Source organism: Rissa tridactyla, chromosome 4 (assembly GCF_028500815.1).
Source record: "Rissa tridactyla isolate bRisTri1 chromosome 4, bRisTri1.patW.cur.20221130, whole genome shotgun sequence".
Classification (NCBI taxonomy): domain Eukaryota; kingdom Metazoa; phylum Chordata; class Aves; order Charadriiformes; family Laridae; genus Rissa; species Rissa tridactyla.
In genome coordinates this window covers 4,651,932-4,674,499 of record NC_071469.1, presented here as the reverse complement: position 1 = coordinate 4,674,499, position 22,568 = coordinate 4,651,932, and the positions used below count along the sequence as shown (strand labels likewise).

The 22,568-nt window shown below is 39.4% G+C and overlaps 1 protein-coding gene across 1 annotated transcript; it reads right to left on the bottom strand.

Annotated features, from left to right (window-relative positions):
- Positions 1–465: 465 nt before the first annotated feature.
- On the bottom strand, positions 466–19,134 carry ZDHHC13 (zinc finger DHHC-type palmitoyltransferase 13). Its single transcript, XM_054197536.1, has 17 exons — positions 18,991–19,134; positions 17,783–17,925; positions 16,664–16,786; positions 16,111–16,188; positions 14,927–15,071; positions 13,609–13,673; positions 12,867–13,029; positions 11,736–11,861; positions 11,285–11,418; positions 10,403–10,503; positions 7,567–7,691; positions 6,423–6,485; positions 5,938–6,031; positions 4,436–4,519; positions 3,224–3,381; positions 1,781–1,878; positions 466–1,047 (listed from the first exon to the last, which is right to left on the bottom strand). The coding sequence occupies exons 1-17, from the start codon at positions 19,009–19,011 to the stop codon at positions 912–914; spliced, it is 1,857 nt and encodes a 618-aa protein (XP_054053511.1). The 5' UTR covers positions 19,012–19,134; the 3' UTR covers positions 466–911.
- Between the last annotated feature and the right edge of the window lie 3,434 nt (positions 19,135–22,568).

Sequence of the window (22,568 nt, the reverse complement as noted above, 5' to 3'; positions counted from 1 at the left end):
TGTTGCAGATAAATGCATTTCACGAAGATGAATGAAATCCCTCATTTCTTAACTACAAGAACTGTGCTTCATTACATTACTTTTATGTTGTCAGTTCTAAACGGTATTTAATTTTCTGACCTTGATCCATTTCCCTACTGTTTTTTGTTATTACCTACTTAGACTTATATTCAAAACCACACTGCCCAGCTGTCCACTCCAGAATTTTCCTGGGAATGTGGCTGACATCTGGCTATTAAAGATTTATGCATGCAGCTGGGAATAATTCCCTCTTTTTAGACACATTGCTATTTGCCATCATCACCTTACCCATTTTCATCCACTAACAGGGCATATATACCTGCAAAACATAAGGCATGTTTTACTTACTGGTTTGTGCCAACCTGTTCTTAAATATCTCACTGGTCACATATCCCTTGAATCTATTTCAGTCTCTAAAAATACACTTAGAAGCAGGAAAGCTCTATTTTATTACATGCAAACCCTCCAAATACAAAGACTTAACAGAAGTTTTCACAACATAAGCAATAAAATTACAGGGTAATTGTAATATTAAATTTTAAAATATGAACACTCCTCTTAATTTTCAAATATAATTTTCTTTTATTATCTGCAAAATAAAGCAAAGGGTACCAACACGGTTTTGAAATTCTGCCCTAAAAACTTACCTTTAAAAAATATATTCTTAGTGTCATCTCATCACATAAAATTTCAAGTAGTTTCAGCTCAAACTATATAAACAGACATATAGTGATTGTTCCATATACAAACCTGCTGCAGCTTACGCAAGATAGGTTTAATATTTGAAACAATAACAAAGCCAAGCAACTTCAGAAGATTTTGTAAAAATTAACAAAATATCCAGTTTTATTTAGCTTTCAGCTCCACAGTTTTAGAAATTCAGCACAACCTCATACAGAATGAATGTTTTTCTCCTTTGCCAGATGAAAAAGGTTGTATTGCTTGGTCCAGTCAACTACATTGGGTTTGAACATACCAAAGCAACTGCACTGAAAAAAGTCTGCAAGATTCTGGAAGCATCCAAGACTGAAAATGAGAGAAATATCAATTAATAAACCTAGGAAAAGAAGACCGCAGGCAGCAAAAATACACATTCGCCATAAGACAGTACTTAAGCTATAAAGCTATCAAGGAAGACAGCTCAGGGAGAAGAGACTTAAGAACAGCTCTCTATTGAGCATTATTCCTTTGCTGAACTTCTACAACCTGCACTACATTTAAGAGCCAGAGCAGATTAAGTTCAACTCAAATATTTCAAAGCTAGTACTTAGTAAGATCTCATCTGCTAACACACATGAGGAAACACCTACTTCTAGTGTAACAGGGAAACTTTGGTACTAATTTCTCTATTGAGCTAAATACTGCAAGAAAAGCCAGAAAGGGGCCAGTTCATACCTTAATTCTCTTTCTGAACCTACAGAACAGACACAGAGATTGATGAACAAATTAAAGGACAACATCCCCTCACCCCCAAAATAGCATCTACTGATTAGAGCTATGGATGACTTTGGCACATCTTTTTCCTGCGTACACAGCCATGCAGAAAGAACCCCCGTAGCTCTTATGCTGGCTGTTTATTTCCTAGGGCGAAGGAAGTTCTCAGCAAGGAAAATGAGGCCCATTTCCTCCTCTTAGCCCAACTCATCACAGACACATCCACAGACTACCATTTTTATTTTTTTTTTGCATTTATGAAGTAGTGAAGCAAATCTGTACCGAAAAGATACATGCTTAATACACACTGCTCATTAATACTCACTTGTACGGAGTTCTCCTGACTGAAACAGGATGCTTAGAAGATTTTCTCTGTATCAGGAGGTTCATTCTCTCATGCGAGGTCAATCCCAAGAATGCAATCTTACAGAAAGGAAAATATAAGTATTGGTTAAAACGTGAACGCCACATATTAAAATTCTGGTCATACAAAAAGATCCTATCCAGAGGGATGGAGGGGAGGAGGCTGGCCATATCTCGCAAATAACGCCATAATTAATGACTGAAAAGTATGTTTTTAAACATCACTTGGACTAAAACAGAACCCAGCAAGCTGTAACATTAATGCTTCCGCTGAGATGGCAAGCTTAATTGGGATGACTGTAATGACTACTTTTATCGATGACTGTAGAAGTGCAAGATCTACAGCAGCTAAGCACCTATATCCTCAGATTTTGTCTATATGCTACCACACAGATTAGTAGAAAAAGATCCCCCAAAAAAGACAAAGTAGCCTAGCAAAAATGATGAAGTAGATGTCAGAGACTCAACAATAACATTTTCATTTTCTTGATTCCATGTCTTCTTTCACTGAGTTTCACAATGAGATTTATGGGTTTTTTCTGTATTTTTGCTAACCTATTCCTTTTCCTGTTTTTTTTTTAACCAACAGAAATCTTATAAACCCTTATAAACAGCTGCAAGGTTGCTTCACTGAATGACACGCTGAATATCATAAAGCAGTACATTTACAAACGACTGAGGATGATATCTCAGTGTCTTGGACACCACAGAAATCCAGCAGCGCATATTTTAAATTGTGCAGTTTTTTTTTTTTTTTAAACAAGATGTAAAAAAAGTCTTTAGCTCAGGATGCTTAACGCACATTCAAATGACACATATTTCCTAAAAGCTGCTAAAGAAGCTGTTTCCTAGATGTTTTAAGACAGCTCTTCTCAATCTTGTTTGCATAGCCAAGCTCTCTCTGAGAAAACATAAACAAGAAATGTGACAGTCCTCATCAGGATAAAATCCAGGTCATATATTTTTATTGTAGCAATGGGATTTAATACAGTCTAATGACGCACTGCTGAGCTCTGCCATAGAATTTTCAATTCAGGACTAATTGTGCTATCAAACTTTTGGGCCATTTTTGGGGCAGTAACACCACTTCGATTAGTCAAATATGTGTATTGCCTTTAAATACACCTTTTTATAGGTTTGGAATTTTTGATGAGCAGTGAACCCAGAACTCAGTTATAGGAATGATTTGCAGACTGTGATCCTACTTTTAACATGGGAATGTTGAGTGCACAATTACCCATGAAACGTAAAGAACTGCCTTGAGATTTAGGAAAAAGACCTAGATATGACATTAATTAGTCAAGGAAAGCAGGCACAAAGTTTTTTGGGAGCAAATAATCTAGGGAAAAGCCTTACTGTGATGACTCTTTAAGAGAGAAAAGCATAGACTGAAGCAAAACAATACCTGATAAAGCTGAACAGTCAGCCCTAGCGAAGCCCACAGAGTATGAAAACAGGCTACTGTGAAGATGTAGGAAACCCAGGGAGAACAACATACTATCTGGGTGAAGTACGTCCATGCTCCATCTTGATGATAACTTGTTGCACAATGGTTTGACCAATCTGACAAGACGCATAATCAGTTAATTATGTTTTTAATATGGGCCACTGAAGAACTGAACAAAGATTATTCGCATAAAATGAATATTACATTGCAATATGCTCTAGAAATACCACATTTAATATATCGTGTTCCCACCTGAAAGCACCCACATAGATACGTGCCTGCTTGCTATTCTGGCTGCATAATCTTTACATCATGTGGTCATAATCCACCACGGGAACATTCAAGGCACTGGCTATGTACTTTTTTTTTTTTTGGCAGTTAACTAGTGATACTGAATAAATCGTCATCTCTCATTGTCAAGACTTCTGAAATTTTGCTTCACGCTTATTTGTAGTTTTAGGACAAGAATTTATCATTTTTCTTAAACACCATCATCAACAAGAGACGACATTATGGTGAAAAGCCCATGGAAGCAATATTTTACCACTATTTTACCACTATTAAATAGATGTAAACTGAAATATCCACTGTAATAACCACATATGCCTTTAACCTATAAAAAACCCAAACAACTAAAAACAGTGTAACATTTTTTGCCTCTATGTCAGTAGAACAATAAAGAGGTTTTCCTCCCACATTCCCTCACACACAAGAAATGGAGAAAATAATACACTTTTTGCATATGTAAGAGCACCAAAGGTATTTCCAAGTAACAAAATCAATAAAGCCTTTGCAATAATGTATTTACAAACTTACTTTCTATTGCAGTAAAGGGTATCCAGACTAGAACTTGTAAGTTGACCTTCCTCCACGTGGCTTCCCTATTTCATCTCTAACAAAACTGCTTTCTGATATTGTATTTTCCAACGGACATCCCACTAGAGCTGTATCTTAGTTTCTACTCAACACAAGCACAATCAGGTATTTGACCAAAGACTCAGATATGATATATTTTCATTTAAAGACAGGATTACAAGATAACATAATCGCTGAAATATGGTATCACTTGCGCAGGTATAATTACACTTGCTGGAAATGAAAAGCTGAAAAATAAGGACCACACACATGCACCCTTGAAAGCTAAATTAAAATGAATTAATGGATACATACAGAGAAGAGTTCCATAAAGTAGCCAGACACCGGTCATAGTTAGGAAAGACAGGAACAATAGGTAGTAACGATGGTTCCCAATGCCTGTATTTGAGGCAAAGAAAAAAAACAGTTCAACATTTTAAAATTCAGCAGTATTTGCATTTCCCCTTAAGTTAATGAGAATAAAAAGAATCAAAACCACTTCTTATTATTACCTCTGCTATTCTCAAGTGAGTTTGACAAGGCTGATCTTCTGCCTCAACTTTCTCCTGCAAGCCACCCCAATTTATATAATAGAATGAGTTCTGATAGTCAACCAGGATTTGTCTCTCCTTCAGAGCATGCCTTCAACTGTTTTAGTGAGATGAGGACTAATTATGCAACCACAGCCCTCCCCACGCACACTACAATTGTCTCATGTAACTGAAAAATCTAAGCCATTCAATTTAATTGTTTGACCTTTGTGCGCTTCAGAATTGCAAACATATGCCTAAAACCACGCCGGACTTCTGACAGAGAAACTGTTACATGAAGATACACAATTATTTTTTCTTTAAATTACAATCAGCATTGCTCAAAGCTTTGAAACAATGCATCAGAAGGATGTCTCACCACCTTGTGAATAGCAAACACTGTAAAAACACTTCCAAGTATTTAACATTAAAAAAAAGCAATTGGACAAAAAATATGCTGAAAGTATATTGCTACAGATGTAAAGCTCTAACCTTTCTATCTTGGGCATCACCAGTAATGAGACGGAAAGGAAGAAAGAAGTTGTTCCTCAACGAACGCAAGAACATCAAAAACACCCTACGGGGTTATCTCAGTGGGCCTGCTGCTCCAGCTGCTGTCTCTGACAGCGACAACCGGCAGCATTAGTTCAGGAGGACAAACGAGCCTGACTGCTTTCTACAGTTCATTCTCTTCATCCACAGCTACTGCATTACAATGTCAGAGCACACATCCTCGTCCAGTTCTGTTAGTATTTACTTTCGGGCACATTGTCCAAAAGTTTGTCTAATGCCTTTCTGAACCTTCTGATACTGCCTGGATCTGCAAACCCTTACAGCAGCAAGCTCCAAAATTTCACTACGTGCCACGTAAAGACATTCTTTCTTTACCACCTCTAAATCCCATTGCTATTCTCACTGAGCCTCCCCTAGTTCTAATATGATGTGCTTGGCAAATAACAGTTCTGCAATCACTTTAGCCACCACCTTCATTGCTTTTTTTAAAAAAAAAACCAAAAACAACTCTCAATCATGTCCTCTGTTCCTTCTTCCCTCAAGAGAAGAGAGTCCCAGGCTTTTTGGTCTCTACTCCTAGGGGCACCACTCCATCCCTTCAATCATTTTATTTGCCTTTCTCTCTGACACCTTATTTCCCTCTGGCACCTACCTGTAACCCCTTCAGTATCAACGGTGCATTCTTATATCAGGCGTGCTCTCTCTCTAAGGCATTATTTCTGCAACTTTTAAAATATGTGGCATTTTCAAATTTGATAAAACAAACACTCTCACCTACGCACTGTCCAATCCACAGAGAATGCTGGTCGTATCTGGCTACACATGAATTACAAGCCAGGCAGTGCATAGATCTCAAAGGCTTCCTTACCTAGTTGAGGATGAAGGAAAAGAATACAGTCATGGCAAAAGCATTTATTTCGCTCCAAGTTTGGAGCCTCATCTCAGGGGCACGATCACATTTTGTACAATTACTGTATAACAGACCCCACATCGCAGAACACAGATGAGAACTATACATCTTAGTTTTACAAAAAGAGATTGAATTAATAATAATAATAATTATTATGCTATTTTATTAAAATTAGAGGCCAAGGATCTCAATGCATCTCTATTGTCACTGTAAAAGAATAATAATAAATCTAAGTAATATACAACAAACTGTGCATGTAACACTTCCATGACCAGCAATAAGCTTTTTATAACAGTATTGAGTAAAAGCCAGGTTAAAAAAAGAATACAAATACCAAAGGCTCACTTACAAGACACGATGTGCAAAATGTTCTGAAGTCCAAGCAACCTGCTTCTGCAAGAGCTACAATGTTCTGAAAGACAAAAGTAGTTCACGCTTGCATTTGGATCACATTTTCAGGGAGATCTATGAAGATTTTTACATTCGGCCTTTTGCAGTTCATAAGCATTTTGACTGACAAGCACCAATAGGAGTAACTCACTTTTTAAATTAAAAAGGTCCAGGAGAAACACAACAGACTAATGCAACTTCACTCATGCAGGACTGTTCAGAAAAGCATCTCTATGTTGGCAAAATTAATAAATAATGTGAATGAAATAGTCTTAAAAATGAGATGGTATTAAGATACAAGGTACCTCTGATATAGTCAGCCAGACTTCAGAGAGATGAGGAGAGCTGCTGTATTTACTGTCCCTTTATGAATACTAGATAGACAACGTTTACTAGTCCCGTGGCAACAAGTTAAAATTGCAGTTTATTCTCCCAGACAATCTAAAGAAATACCACCTCATGGAGAGCAAAGAGACCGCAAACAAAATGCTTTCCTTAATCCACAACCTGGGGAGACCAAATCCTAAATTCTCTAGTGATTGGCTGGCTGTGATTTCTTTTTGCAGTTCTAAAATAGCGCTAGGAAATAGCATGCGATTTACACGATGCTTAAGCACCAAAAAATCAAACCATTATACACATCCTCAAAGCATCTGACAAAATTTAAGCCGTTTCTAGCCTTTGATATGTCATACAAACATGAAACACTGTAGAAACGCACTGTGAGTATCTCTTTCTAACCTTTGACAACTAGAGTGAAAAATCATTCAAAATTTATATTTATTAAGTGAAGGTCTATGTGAATTTATATCGCAGATAATGTCAGTGGTGTGGGTCTGTACGATGTTTGGTACAGACCCACGTTTCAATGAGAAGATGGAGGCAAGTAAATTATGTCAGGATGATGAAGATAAGGAAACAAGCAGTAGCAGAAGAAATTATCTGTGATCTATGTTGTTCAATGACAGAGCTAAACACTTAAAAAAAGAAAAAAAGTTTTTTCACTGCTCTCAAGTTGAACAAAGCTACACAGGACGACAAAAAAACCAACCAAAAATATGTATGTGTTGCACCAGGTGAGCCCTTCCATTCGTTTCACCTACCTCTTTTCTTTCTTTTTCTGAAGTCTTAATATATCCAGGGTCAGTTCTCCAAGTTTTATAAAAATAATAAAGAAGACCCACCACACTGAACATGACGGTGATTTCAAGAATTGTATTGGTCACATGTAATATTCAGGTTAAGGAATATATTCTTATATATATTCTCATGTCACTGCTATTTGTCAAACAAAATATTCTACAAAATTAATTTATGCTATTTTACAATCAACAAAAAGGAACAGAATGATTTTTGCTTTTATAGTAGGATCCTCTCTGTCCTTCGGAGGCCATTATATCACAGAAGCTGAATATTCCGTCATTTGAGTGTTGAAGAGAAGACTTTTACAACTGTATAAAGCTGCATCACACTACAGCTCCCTGTCCTCCTCACTAGCAGAGCGCAGACTTTTGCTTCTGAATATTGAAGAGACTGAAAATTAATTCAACTTCTTTTTTCCCCCCTCTGAATTCTTTCTATTTTATTTAAACAATACCAATCAGACATGCATAGTTATTAAGCTTCCAGCAGCTGTGAGATTTGTTTGACTGCTGCACACACCCCTAAGTCACCAAACAGGCTCTTACTCGGACCGTTTTCTAAGTCTTGCCCTCTCTTGTTGTTCCAGCTAAAAAAACTGAATATATTTAGATAAAAAAATGCAACTTCGGTCAACTTCTGTCACTCAAAAAAAACACGCAACACTGCCAAACACTTCTGAAGGTAATGGGGCAGCTACTGGGAACCCTTCTTCCCTCACAAATATACTAGAAAAACCGTGATGATACAATGACAAATTTCTGGTCTAATTGGACATTTTTATTCTTGCAGACCCTTTGCTTTTACCCAGTGGCTGACTGTTTTAATGACTGTATATAGAAGAAAGTCATCTCCCATGAAGTCTTAGCAGACTTAAATTCAGTCCTTTTCATATATAGTTATTTGCTCCAACTTCTCCAGCAGACAAATTATTATCATACTCGACAGAGGACATATAGTCATTACGAACACAACTTTTACGCTATGGAGTAGAGAGATCTGTACGTCTGGTGAAAGAGGGAGAAAAACATATCAACTATCTCCATACAGCCACAGAGGAATGCCGAGTGGGATACGTTTCATACCAATTAAAGTCAAGCATTGAACCTGAGAGCTCAAGCTCCTAAAGAACAGTCCATGATGCCACCAAGGAACAGCCAGGGAGCCCAAGCCTGGCTCCCATCTCCAGTGACCACTCAGTCACTATCTAAACTGCACAGTGTGAATAACTCTTAAAAAAAAAAAAAAAAAAAAAAAAAAAAAAAAGAAGTGCTGCAACCTCAAGGTTGTTTTGTCTTACAAACTAAAACCGCTGCAAAGCAGCTCTAATTAAAATCAAGATAATAAATTATGAAATATTGGTGCTGTCTATTAACAGTCGTACAGCTGCGTTTGTTACGATGCAATTGCAGGGTCCACTACAGAAGTCAAAATGATTGCCTGTGGATACCGCTGGTCTATTCACACTTCTATTATTTTTTGGAGCTGGCAGTAGTCCTTAACTAGAATGGCTGGATTTTCATTCAGACAGAAATACAGGTAACTAGAATACTGAACGCTTGTATAACACTCAGATCTGTGACCAGCTCCAGAAGGAAAAGACATTAATGAGAAAGAGGGTTGGACAGTGAAATGGAAAACCATCCACTTGCCCATCTCACCAAGCTGTGGTTAGACCTTCCAGAATATTGCTACACTCTTTATCTTCAGCAAAGTGTCTGACTCAAACCCCTATGGTTGGATTTTTTTTTTCCCTTTTAATTTAGATGACACCAAGAAAATCTTCAAACTTCACAGCGCAACACCGAGTAACTTGATCTTCATTTAGACAAGCATATGCGTCTATCCCCAGCGGGAATATACTTGATCAGTTCATCGAAGTTAATCCTGATAATTCTAATAAGAACATCTTAATTAGGAAGAGTACAAAGGAAAATGCCAGTTAAAGGAGGAAGTAATTAAAAATTAATTAAAATTGTGTAGCAATATACTATAGCTGGTTTAGTAGAAAATTATTTACAGTTCTAAGTATCTCCCTAAAGGCCTTTTCATAGAACTTAATCAATAAATAAACAGATGCCCCCTGTGTAACAACAAAGCAGGGCACTGAAAAGAGAGTGTAAGCTACTAAAATATTTTTGTACTTTATTTTTGTGCAAAGCCTTTTCAAAGAAAGTAAATAAAAGGTAGACATTAATGCCCTGTACACAGAGGATGCAGCGTAACCTGTGAATAAAGAAAGATGGGAGACTGGAAGATCTATTTTGGAGGGACATGAAGAAATTTGTTCCCTGTTTTTTGCGGGGGTGGGGAGGGTGTTGTTGTTGTTTTTAAAAGCAGAAGCACGAATACCACTAGCTATCAAATCATTGTTATTTCAGAAAGAAGAGATGTTTTGAAAATTACTATTAATGCATGTGTTATCCAGTCACACTACATGCCAAAATACATTACTGTATGAGGGTCTCAATGAGGAAGATTAAAGAGTCACATGGAGGTGGTAACAGGGACAAGTAGGTTAATAACAAAGATGTTTTCATTTTGATATTCCAGTAACATAAGAAATAGTTCAGAATTGTACACAAATATCTGCTAAAGATGAAAGAAGGTATGAATTTTTAGTCCGTATGAAACTTTAATTTAAACTCAAAGATACTCCACCCCTGCTCAATGGAAGTAAACCAATCTTACCACACATTAAGTCATGCAGAATTATCTGGGACTGCTCATTACTGTTTGCATGACCAGGCTTGGACTTATTAGGAAGAGTTCTATTGCATTTCTTGACCAAAAGGATATCAGGCAGGAACCAGAGAAACCAGGTCACGGACATCCAAAAAATTGAACTTAGCAGAAATGCTGTGGGAAGATACCTTAGATTCTTGAGCCCCACAAATTGCCTGAAAGAACATTAAAAGAAAAAAATATTTTTTAAAAACGTATTTAAAAGTTAACCCCGTAGAGTATAAATTATGATTTGTTATTTTAAAAACTTCACACACAAAGTATATTTCATGTCTCTCTTAAAGCAATCGAGAATTGTCACTCAAAAGCATTATTTAGGCAGATGCGTAGGGAGTTAACAATGCAAAAATAAAACAGATGAATGCACTGTTCCAGCCTAAAATTATGTATCAGAAGTACTGCAGCACTAGGTGAAAAGTGCCATCTCTGCCTATTTGGCCACTGATAGCATCGCCATTTCAAGGAGCACTGACTCTTGCAGTAAGTGTTGACAAAAGACGGAAACCTGCGACACAGCTTCAGATAACACTGGGAGGTCCGGGGAGCAGAGGGGGAGGGAATGGTTCATTAAAACTCATTCTGTGTCACCAATACAGAAGGAAAAGTCGAGATAAAGCACATTTCTGAGTGTCTACCAGGTGCAGACCTTCAATAACACTCTCTTTATCATTAAAATTAGCTAACAGACCGCTTAAACACTTTTTGCCCAAATCTTTCAGTGATGAGAAACTATTATTTTATACACCTAAGACATTCAATTTCTGTGGTCGCTCTAAAAAGCACATGCATTTAAATCCTTCACACACTCTGCAACCATTTCTCAGGAGATATTTTTAACGCTAAGTGAAACTAAACTCTGAAAAGAATACTGCATTAGATACCTTACATGGCATCTATAACAAATAAATACATATACAGAGAGAAAAAGCCACAAACCTCACAAACAGAGCCATCCCAAAGAGCAGGAAGAGAAGCAGACCTCCTTTCAAAAGCCAAGAATCAGAACTTAAGTTCACCACGTGTCCTATGGCCCACATCAACGTCAAGGAAGACGCCCACAGCAGGAAGACCTGGTTATTGTTAAAACATGACAAAGTATTCAAGCAGGACTTAGTTCAAAATTATTCAGTTCATGTAATAACAAATGCTGAAAGACTCAAGGTAGACAAGACAAAGTGACACGTGAACACATCAAAGGGGGGGCTGGGGGGGAAGACACAAAACCCCCCCACCCAAACCACTGCTACACGCTTCTAAAGCATTTTACTTCTGTGCGCTCAATTTCATAAACCTTAGAAGATCCTCTTGAGAAAAGAGATAATTGCATATTATTCTAAACATGGAATGCTGTTGTTTTATTTCCATTAGTTATTACTTGTCAAATTACCTCATATTTCTCTACTGTTTTCAGTAACCTGTTATTTCTTCTGCTTCTCATTCTTTCTTCCTCTTTTACCATATAAACCATGAAGCGATTCAGACTTCGATAAGCAAGGTCCACTGGTGTCTCTCCCTGTAACAACAGAAATGTTTGTTTCTTTATGCACTTAACACATAAATACTTTCCTTTTTACCAGAAGCTAGAAATAAATATAGCTAAAACAAGAATCACTTGGCAGTTACTCCTCTCCTCCCCCCCCCCTTTTTTTTTTAAGGCAAGGGTAAGCTAAATTCAGAGTTTTAACATGCTTAATCCAGTGCTTTGTAGTTCTAAAAACTGATACTTCCAACCAGATTATATCCATTTGAGTTATCTGTTGGACTATGTCCAATAACCTGAAACGCTATAGTGTCAGTAAGCATGTATTATTCTAGCAGAAAAGGAAGGTTTCTTGTTTATGCTAACTTTTTAAAACCAAACAATGTCTTAAGAGTCATACATATGAATAAAAAGAAGTGGCAGACGGAAAAACTGCACAGCTTAATACACAAACCCTGAATAGCTACACTGTACGAACATATCTATATAGTCATAGGAATCGAGAGCTTACACTTCTCATTATCAGTTTTTACAAATATTAGGACAAATACTTTCATATGTGATGGCCCTTTTGAACGTGTAAACAGGCATTATCAAACACTGGTTTTCACAGGATGACATACATGTTTTTAAAGGCTTGAAGAGTCTCACCAGACACCAAGATACTGTTATTTTTAAAAGTCTGGCCGGAGTCATTACTCCTCACGACAATGTTTTGACGTAGAAAACAGACAATTTAAAAGAAAAAAAAAAAAGAAAAAGAAAAAAGGGAGGATCCGCAAAGGACACAATTATGTTCCGAGTGAGTGAAAGGATTGGCTGTTCATCAAATGAAGGTTGCAAAGAATATCTGTATTCATACTTCGTGTCACACCACGCGAAAGGTGCTAACTCCTTCTGGAAAAGGCTAAGAACGCCCGGCTCTTAGTCAGCCCCTGTTCCAAAGGATATCCAAAGGAGAGAGGACTCAGATTTTTCTTTACGTTCATTTTACACGTTCACGCTACATGGAATGAAATATCATGAAAGAAACTGTACCTTGACATTTTTTACGTCCAGGCTAGCACCAGCTTCCAGCAAGAGATCCACTGCACTAGTATTGCCTGATGTTATTGCCCAATGCAGTGCAGTGTTCTTTTGAACATTGTCTACAGCATTGAGAGAGGGGTTAAACTTTAAGAGAAACCTCGTGGGTTCTGGTCTAGATGAAAATAAAGTATAAAAGTTAACAAACAGAAGATAACCTGCACTGGAGATGAAATTTTTGAACGTCTTATAAAAACCACTGTTCCCAATCTGTGAAATAACAGCAGCTACACAATGCTGTGTCTCAGAACAGGCTCATCAAAGACAGATTCAAGTTTATAATTCAGCACCCGCCCTGAGGGTTTTTCTCCAGAATATGTTATCTTCCAATTTTAATAAATATGAGGTACATAGATAGATTATATCTTTCTACAACACTGTATATAAGCTTACATCTCCACATTTTATTTATTCTAAAGGCATTTTACTGTGCCCACCTCCATTTATTTTATTTTCTGGGAATTAACACTGCAGCCAACTCAGCTGCAAACCTAAACTTCCTTAAGAAATTCTTTTGACTTTCTTTGCTATATCCAATTCACCACTTCATAACTCCTGATCTCTGAAATACTGTATATTTTAATACAACTAAAAGTGAAAGGAATGAGTATAACAAAAAGTTTTCATAAGAAAAACCATCTCACTGCTTCTTGGGTATAATAAATAGCTTCTTTTTAAGTTATTCACTACTTACCCAATCACTTTTTGTGCTGATAACATTAAAGGTGTTTGTCCATTCAAGTCTGTTGTGTCTATGTTCTAAGGATAAGAAAAAAAAATTATAAGCAAGTGATTACTAGCGATTTCAGGAAACAGAGAGATGGTCAGTTTCAGAGGTATCCAACAGGTTTAGCTTCATTGCAGTACTGAAAGAAACCAAATTATACCAGCCAAGAAGCAAACATTCATTTAAAAAATTTCTTCCCCTCTGAGTCTTGCATGTCACTCCTTTCAGAATACGCTGAGTCTCCACTATGGATATTTTTAAGGCAGACTCTCCACTACGGATACTTTTAAGGGAACCATGTTAACCACATTTCTTGTCCTCTTTTGTGCAAAAATACTATAAATAAAGTGTGCCTCACAAACCAGCGCTAACCATCTTCCTTGCATAAACAGAGGTACATAACAGAATGTTCAAGTACATAAAACTAGTTTATTAAACAACAACAAAAAAATTTATTATATAGAGATACATAATTATTTAAACATCTACTTTGTGTTACCTAATCTTCTTTCTTTTCACAATGAAGGTTTCCTTCTTCCCTGTCTCCACCCATCATTGCATCAGACCAGATTTACTTAAACATTTAATCATTTAGATTTTTAGTAGAAGACCGGTAGGATAAAAACTTCCTTAAATTTGTGATATATAGCATTGATACCTACATTCCAGAAGTCAGTTACTCTACTAAAGAGAGCTCTATGAGAAAGAAATACCAAATCTTTAAATTTTAACACACAGTGTTTCAAAGAAACAGTCTAGATCATATAAGAACTCTCCTCTCCTTTTTATTTGACAATTTACACTTGTCCTTAATTCTGCTTACTTCAGATGTAAGCTAAGCAGACATCAACTAGAGTGGATACAATATAAAATTACAGAAAATACAGAAACCAGACATTTCTAATAAAAAACTCAGACCTAGTCTGATCATCTATTCTTCATGCTTCAATTGATGGACAATTGCACAGATTATTAGTTACAAATTCGTAATCAAATACTAAGTACTTCATGATGTATACACTTCACATACCGCTTCTTGTTATCAGGTTTAAAAGCCAGTTGTTATTTATACAGCACCACAAATCTGCACAGCCTTAACAACTCTCCTTAAATGCTCTGAATCGTACAGCGATGACAAGAACAGGACAGAGTCTATGGTACAGGGAAATAGTTGTCAAATACCTGCTTATCATCTAGAAAACAAAACAGTTAATTCTGAAATGTACGGTACACGGAGGCAGCTACTCGCAAGTAGAAAAGAATCCTTGGGACATCAACAACATACCTGGCCTTTTGCTACGAGATAAGCAACAATGGGCATGTGCTGAAACAGCACTGCTAAATGAACGCTGCTGAATCCTTCCCCATCAATAAGACTGGGATCCGCTCCACATTTCAACAGTAACATGACCATAGGTAGGTGTCCTTGTCTGTAACGATATATGAAATGAAACTATAGAGACGACAAAAAAAGACGGAAATTTTAATAAAAGCATTGCCTTAATAATTCTCATAGATACCCTCCCAAAAAAGTTTCCTTTCAGATTCTGGTGTTCTTATTCAGGAAATTCCTTCTTTTAAATCAAAAGTTTATATGAGAAAGTTATATTAAATATATACCTTAATATGTTAATCTAAGGCAAACTGTTGATTTAGAATACGATGATTATTCTACAGCAATTTCTCCTGTGAGCAGTCTTTCTCAGAAGTATCTAACTGTGTTTGGCAGAAGGCTAGGATAGCCTTCTCTTATAAGAAGAGAGCCATGCTCTTACAAGAAGAAAGAACTGATCTTCCAATGTCAGAATTTGCACAGAGCGACTGCGTGTGTGTAGTGGCAGCTCTAAGGAGCCCGAGAGGAAAAGCTAATGCCACCAGGGGAAGAAGGGCGAAGACCTCTCTACATGCCTCTGAACAACAAGATGTCTTACACTGGTCCTACTGCTACACGCTTGTGCTTTAAAGTCCAGGACTGGCAGCATTGAGTCTTACGAAAGCACGTCAGGGGAATCTAGTGCAGAAGCTAAAAAAACTGAAAGCGTATTAACTAGACAGGCTGAGATCTGAGGGAATCCATGACAACAGCTTTTTCAGACTTAAAGTGTGCCCTGATAAGCATCAACAGTTAATTAATTTCAGTGCCCTAACACAGCCAAGTCTTCTTTGCCCAGTAAGGCAGAACTTATGAGGCAAAGTCTGAGCAGCACTCCTTCATCCCTAGGGAAACTTCGAATTCTGAGTCCAAGTGACTGAAACACAGATACGCACATAACACAACTTTGTGGCCTGCAAAGTTGCCAGGAATCAGAGAACAGATTTCAGCATCATTATGGACACGCTGTGAAGCTCCTTATACCTCAATAAAATAAACATACCATAGAATTTGATTTAAGATGAGCACTGTTGTGCTACACAAAATATAACTGTTAATACTACCGGGTTTACAATTAGTAGTTGTAAGCAGCGTACCTAATGGCCCAGTGAAGGGGAGTTGAATTCAAATCTCCGCCTAGCTGATCCACTATTGCCCCTTTGGAAATATAATATCTGTGTAACAACAACACAATAAGATTAAAAATAGACATAATAAAACATTAAAACGTCAAACTAAGGGTAACGTAGCTCTAGTAGTAAATAGCTCATAATAATAAAAAAAATCACTAGAGAAGTAAATGGACAAGAGTATTTTTTCAGTAAAGGATGCTATTTTGAGAAAATATTTAAGAAAAAAATATAGTAATTAGCAAGGCACTTATAAAATCAGCTTTAATCTTTGTTAAACAAACCAAACCCAGGAAAATCTAATGATTTCATGTCCTACAGGATTTCACATACAAAGAAACTGTGGTAAGTTTACATTTCAGTGACATTTTCACCAAGGTAACTGGGTTAAAATTTGAATTTTATGCTTTTTTTCCTCAAGCAGCACGTTGCTTTGTTTTGAAGTATACCAGCAACAAAGTGATTATAAATAACGGTGGCAGAATACTTGTGTTACTTTCACAAGGACCCTAGAGCTTACTTAACCAGCTCCTGTCTGTTGTTTATCGCTGCCCAGTGAAGAAGAGTCACATTTTCTTTGTCTGGTTGTCGAACATCGTACCCTGCTTCTACCAGTTCTTTGCATCGCTCTACAAATCCATACCTTAAATGAGAAAAAAACCCCCATATCTATTTAATTATCATTCATTTGTTAAGTATTCCCCAGTTTAGAGAGAGCCATATACTAAAGAAAAAGTAAATCTCAGTAAGCACCACCCAGCAGTTCCTACTTGAGCAAATTCCCCATTGTGTTTCATAGAAGTCTTACAAAAAGAGTTGGGCTGAGCCTCGATGCGTAGAATTTTCTGCCTAAACAAAACAAACCTGGCCGAGATACCATTGTTTATGATAAAAATATTTACAATAGTACCTTTAAATGATTTTTCTTCTTTCACTACTGTCGTGGTTTAACCCCAGCCAGCAGCCAGGACCACTCAGCCACTCGCTTACTCTCCCCACTTGGGATGGGGGAGAGAAATCGGACAGTAGAAGTGAGGAAAAACTCAAGGGTCGAAATAAAGACAGTTTAATAAGTAAAGCAAAAGCCGCGCATGCAAGCAAAGCAAAACAAGGAATTTATTCCCTGCTTCCCATCAGCAGGCAGGTGTTCAGCCATCTCCAGGAAAGCAGGGTTCCAGCACGTGTAAAGGTTACTTGGGAAGGCAAATACCATAACTCTGAACTTCCCCCCTTCCTTTTTCTTCCCCCAGCTTTATATATTGAACATGATGTTGTATGGCATGGAATATCCCTTTGGTCAGATGGGGTCAGCTGTCTCTGCTGTGTCCCCTCCCAGCTTCTTGTGTCCCCCCAGCCTGCTTCCTGGCAGGGTGGTGTGAGGAGCAGAAAAAGCCTTGGATGCCTAGCAATAACCAAAACCACCAGGGCACTATCAACAGTATTTCCCATCCCAAACCCAAAGCATAGCACTATACCAGCTACTAGTAAGAAAGTCAACTCTGTCCCAGCTGAAACCATGACAACTACGGGGAGAAAATGGAACTGTAAAATTTCTCTTTGTAAAATTATCCAGCCTGGCTCACATCTGGGGACACTCCCATCTATTTCAACATTCTGCACATACAGAACATATACTTACTGCGTAGCCTTGACAATATCACAGGTGCTGGGGTCTTCAACAATGGGATTCGGTCCTTGTAGCACTGGCAGATCTTTATCCCCATAGGCGCTATGACAGTTGTGCGCATGAGGTCGATGAGGCCCATGGCAATGGTTTTTACACTGTTGGTTAACCAAACATCTATCAACAAACATTATTTATACACTGCACATCACACCTCCCTCTTTACCAGAAGCGCATGCTACACTTATTGTAGAATCATCGGATGGTTTGGGTTGGGAGGCACCTTGAAGATCATCTGGTTCCAACCCCCTGCCCTGGGCAGGGACACCTCCCACCAGACCAGGTTCCTCAAAGCCCCATCCGGCCTGGCCTTGAACCCCTCCAGGGATGGGGCAGCCACAACATCCCTGGGCAACCTGGGCCAGGGGCTCACCACCCTCACAGGAAAGAATTTCTTCCTGATAGCTAATCTAAATCTCCCCTCTTCCAGTTTGAAACCACTCCCCCTCGTCCCATGGCTCCCCTCCCTGATAAAGGGTCCCTGCCCAGCTTTCCTGGAGCCGCTTTAGGGACTGGAAAGGGCTGGAAGGTCTCCCCGGAGCCTTCTCCAGGCTGAACGCCCCCAGCTCTCTCAGCCTGTCCTCACAGCAGAGGGGCTCCAGCAATACATACTTGTCAAGTTGCATTAATATAAATAAGGAAGTTAATTTCAAGCACAGTTAAAACCGCCTGACGAGACTAATCCTTTCAGTCGCCACAGGGACACAGGAGGACACACGGGAAATGGTTAAGGTCCGTCAGGCCACATCGCGAAGGCGTTGAACACCCTGCGGAGCCGGCTCCCGACACAACGGCCCGGGAAGCGACACCCCGAGTCCCACAGCAGGTTTGGAAGCACACGGCCACCGGAGAGCCCCTCGCCCGGCCCCGCTCGCCTCAAAACCAGACGCGAGGCGCTAGAAGAGGAACCAGAAGGGGCACAGGCCTCCCTCCTCGGTGCGCGGCAGCAGCCGGGGCCAGCCACCGCCGGGGGACACCATCCGCCGGGAATCACTCGCGACCCCCGCCCCGCCGCCTCACGGGGCCCCGGGGCTTCGCCGCCGGCCCCAGCCCTCAGGCAAGGGCGGTCCCGGGCACCTCCCCGCGGCCGGGCGGACCGAGGGCAGGGCGGCCCCCGGCAGCACCCTTCCCTCCCCGGCAGCCGACCCCGGGCCTCCCCTCACCGCCGGGCCTCCGGCGGCCATGCTCCCTGCCCGAAGCTCCGCGCCCGCCGCTGCTTCCTGCTACCGCTTCCTGGTTACCGGCTCCGGGAGCGGCAGCGAGGGCGGGGCCGGGCGGCCGCTGTACCGGGCTGGGGCCGGGCACACGGGGGCCGGGCGGCCGCCCGCCGGGCCGGGGGGCGCAGCGGCCTGTTGCGGGGCAGAGCCTGGGGAAGGCGTCCCTGACCTCCCCCGCTGCCGCAGGGCCTCTTCCGCAGGTGGGCGGCCTCCGGTTCCCTTCAGTTCTGCCTCAGACTGCTCCTTCTCTTTCCCATAAGCAACAACGTGGAAATACTCATGCGGTGGGTGCTTGAATTTTCACACAGGACCCTCTCCAAGGTTGAGGACAAGGACCAGCTCCTTTTCTGCTAGCACAGTCTTCAGGAATCCACCTGAAAGCAATACCAGCCCCATGCCTTGCCTATAAGTGATTATAACTGGGGTTATAACCTATCCCACCCGCACGCCTTGTACGACAGGAGGAGCCGAGGGGACGCTTGGAGCCAGTGCAGGGTTCAAAGGCTGACAAGTCCGTGTTAAAACATGAGAAGGAGTTGCCAGCCTTTATAAAGCTCGTAAACATGTTGATGCCTGATAATGTTGTAAGCAAACATTACAGTATGAAATAATTAGCCTCAGAGTGAGCGCATGTCCAAAAAAACCCAAAACAAACAATGCCTCATTTACAACTGCCTGTGTGCTGGTTAAAGCAGGAGCGAGCATCATAAAACATGTACGGCAGTTAAGGGAATCATAAATCTGTCCTCTGACGCTCAAGGGTCTGATGTTGCAACCTTAATATCATTAATTTGGCATGTCTTCGTATGTAGTTCCTGCAACTATTTTTAAGGGGGGGAAAAAATATTTTCTTTTTTATATAGTCATAGCAAGACTTTCCTTTATCATTAGAGCGATATCTACAAATTCAGTCAAAGAAATCCACCCCCAGTACACAGCAAATGGCCAAAATAAGCGGTTACCAACTATCTGGAGAGAACTGAAAATGCTAGTTGGTTAGCACTGTGGGCTGGCATCAGCTGGAAGATGCCCTTGTTCCTTCCTTCCTCCTCTCCCTCCTTGATCCATGGAAAATCTCAAGCTCAATGCAGCATCAGCCGATGGAGATCTGGCTGGGTTTGGGGGCTGTGGGCAGGGGTTTCTGATCTGGTAAGAGGAAGGCTGGCCAGGCACATCACATGTATTTTCAGCTGAGTGTTGCTGCCTTGGAAAAGGGATGGTTCTTCATCACGTTCTTTTAAGAAGTTCATATCCTGTTAGTAAGTTTGACAGCTACCAAAGGTTCTGAGGCGTGCACGTCTTAATGAGAAGATGGAAAATTCCAGAAAAAAAATAATCAAAGGCTTTATTGGTTTGTTTTGTTGCAAGAAATAAAAAGAAACTCTTCACCATCCTACAGCCCTCAGGCTTGTCAGATCTGATGCTGAAAACAGTAATAGTAGCAGAGATTCACGAAAGTCACAAAAATACTGTAAAGAGTGCTGTTACCTTCCAGATCGAGTGGCTATCAAAATGCTTTGGTTTTTTATGACTGCTGATAGCACCTTGTACTTTCTATAAACTTCCGCTGAGATTTTCAATCATTTTAAAATGCATTAGTAAGCTGTATGAGGTAGGTAAACATTGCTCAGAGCACTCCTCTTACATACTTGGCCTTTATTTGCTTTTCCTGATCTTTTTACTGTCTGATCTTCCTGTTTCTTAGGCTTCGTCCTTAACCCTCCTTTTTTTTTTTCCAGTTTCAATCCACCTCTCATCATAATTTATTGTCCAGAAGGAAACAGACCGCTACATTGGGATCCACGATAGCTGCTGAAAAGAAGGCTCAGAAAACCATATTCCAGCAATACCGATGTTCATGAGCACGCTAAATCAATACGGGAAGGTATTCCCACTCAAGCTCTGTTTATCAAGTATTGTGAGTTTTTTTTCTCTGGTCTCGCTCCAGCAGGTCATGCACCCACGCCTGCCCCAAGTCTCCTTCCACGACGCTGCAAAGGTGCAAGTTGAGCACCTCCTATTCATGCGGCGGATTTAGGGCTGGAATATCCCAAATGGCGTAGTTTAGGCCCCTAAGTTGACTAAAGGAATAAAAATAAGCATTATTTCCGCTATCAGAGAGAAATTGGCAAGATGATTTTAAAGTGGTTTTATTTCTAAATTCATGTTAATTTTAGCATGTTAAAAAAAAATAATTAAAAAAAAAAATTATCAGCCATGGAACGTGTTCAAATCACCAAAGAAATAACAACTGTTATTTGTTGTTGTTTAAATCATCTGAAACTGTAAATGTTATGAATTTTTAGTTAAAGTTAGTACCTTAAGGAAGCTGTTGCAAATACTGTGGGCATCTGCTGTCCTCCACGGTTACTGAAGAGTGGGTGAATAATAGAAACCTGCTGCAAACAAACAGAAAAGATTCCCTTCACAAGATCATTTGGAATGAGGCCAGAAAAAAAAAAAATAATTCTGAGTGTGGCTGCTGGAGGCTGCTCACGGTACATTAGGAAAAATTGCTTTATTCCAAATAAACTACCACTTGCTTTCCCAGCATTATTGTGGAAGAACAAATGTGGTTACTCATAGTCTGTAAGTTGGGCTAGCAATCAACGTGCACAGAATGAATGCAAAATCAAATTCCAGTTGACAGGTTAATACAGATTTTCCTTCCATATGCAGAACTGCTACATAAATAGATATTAAAGCAGCTCTAGTTGATAAAATATTGAGAGCTTTAATTTGGTTCAGTATCACAAAATGTTTTTTATATGATTTGAATACAGAAATGATGTTGGGGAAGCTTAGGAAGAAACACTCTTGTGTTAATTCTAAGGTACCACAAAAAGATCTGGTGGGCGCTTTGCTGCTTCAGTATGTAACGGATCCCAAAAAATGCAGAAATAAAAATAAAACTGAAGAAGAAAAGAAGTTAGTATTTTCCAGTTTGAGAGTTAGGATTTGTTAAAATAGAGAAGTTAGATAGAGGTTTTCTGCATTATCTGAGACTGTTCACAAACCTTAAATCACTTGATTATATGGTATTGTGTGACAGTTGGTAGCAGTAATTACAGTAGTATGCTGGCAATTTTCAGCTTGTTCTCTTTAAATCTTTGTTACCTGCAGATCTCACCTCTAGCATCCTTTTTTATCCTTAAAAAAACGCCAAACCAACCTTTCCAAAAATAGGAAAAAGGAAGCTTTTCCTCCTGCTACAACTGGCTTTACGAAAGAATTCATGTTTGCTGTTGCTGGAACCTCGAGCAAAGCTCCTAGGGGAAGGCAAGATTTGGTCCTCAAAGAACAGATGGGAAAATTTCCATTTTAAACTACATACTATCTTTATTGTATTCGTGGTTTTTGGAACATATAGTGGTTACTGATTTAATGTAATTTTTTTTTTTTAAAACAGTCAGCCACTATTATCTCACAGCATACAGTGACAAACTAAGCTTAAACAGGCTTTGGTGAACTATTTGTGTACAACAAATTGAGGCAGAACTGAACAGCTTGATTTTTTTTTTTTT

Bases quoted from the DNA above. Each gene is read 5' to 3' on its own strand.
- ZDHHC13 (XM_054197536.1), bottom strand. From the start codon at position 19,011: ATGGCCGCCGGAGGCCCGGCG. The intron at 11,862-12,866 runs GTACAGTTTCTT...CTGTTGTTACAG, and splicing joins TGGACGTAAAAAATGTCAAG to GGAGAGACACCAGTGGACCT. The intron at 6,486-7,566 runs GTAGGTGAAACG...TTTGTCTTTCAG, and splicing joins CAGAAAAAGAAAGAAAAGAG to AACATTGTAGCTCTTGCAGA.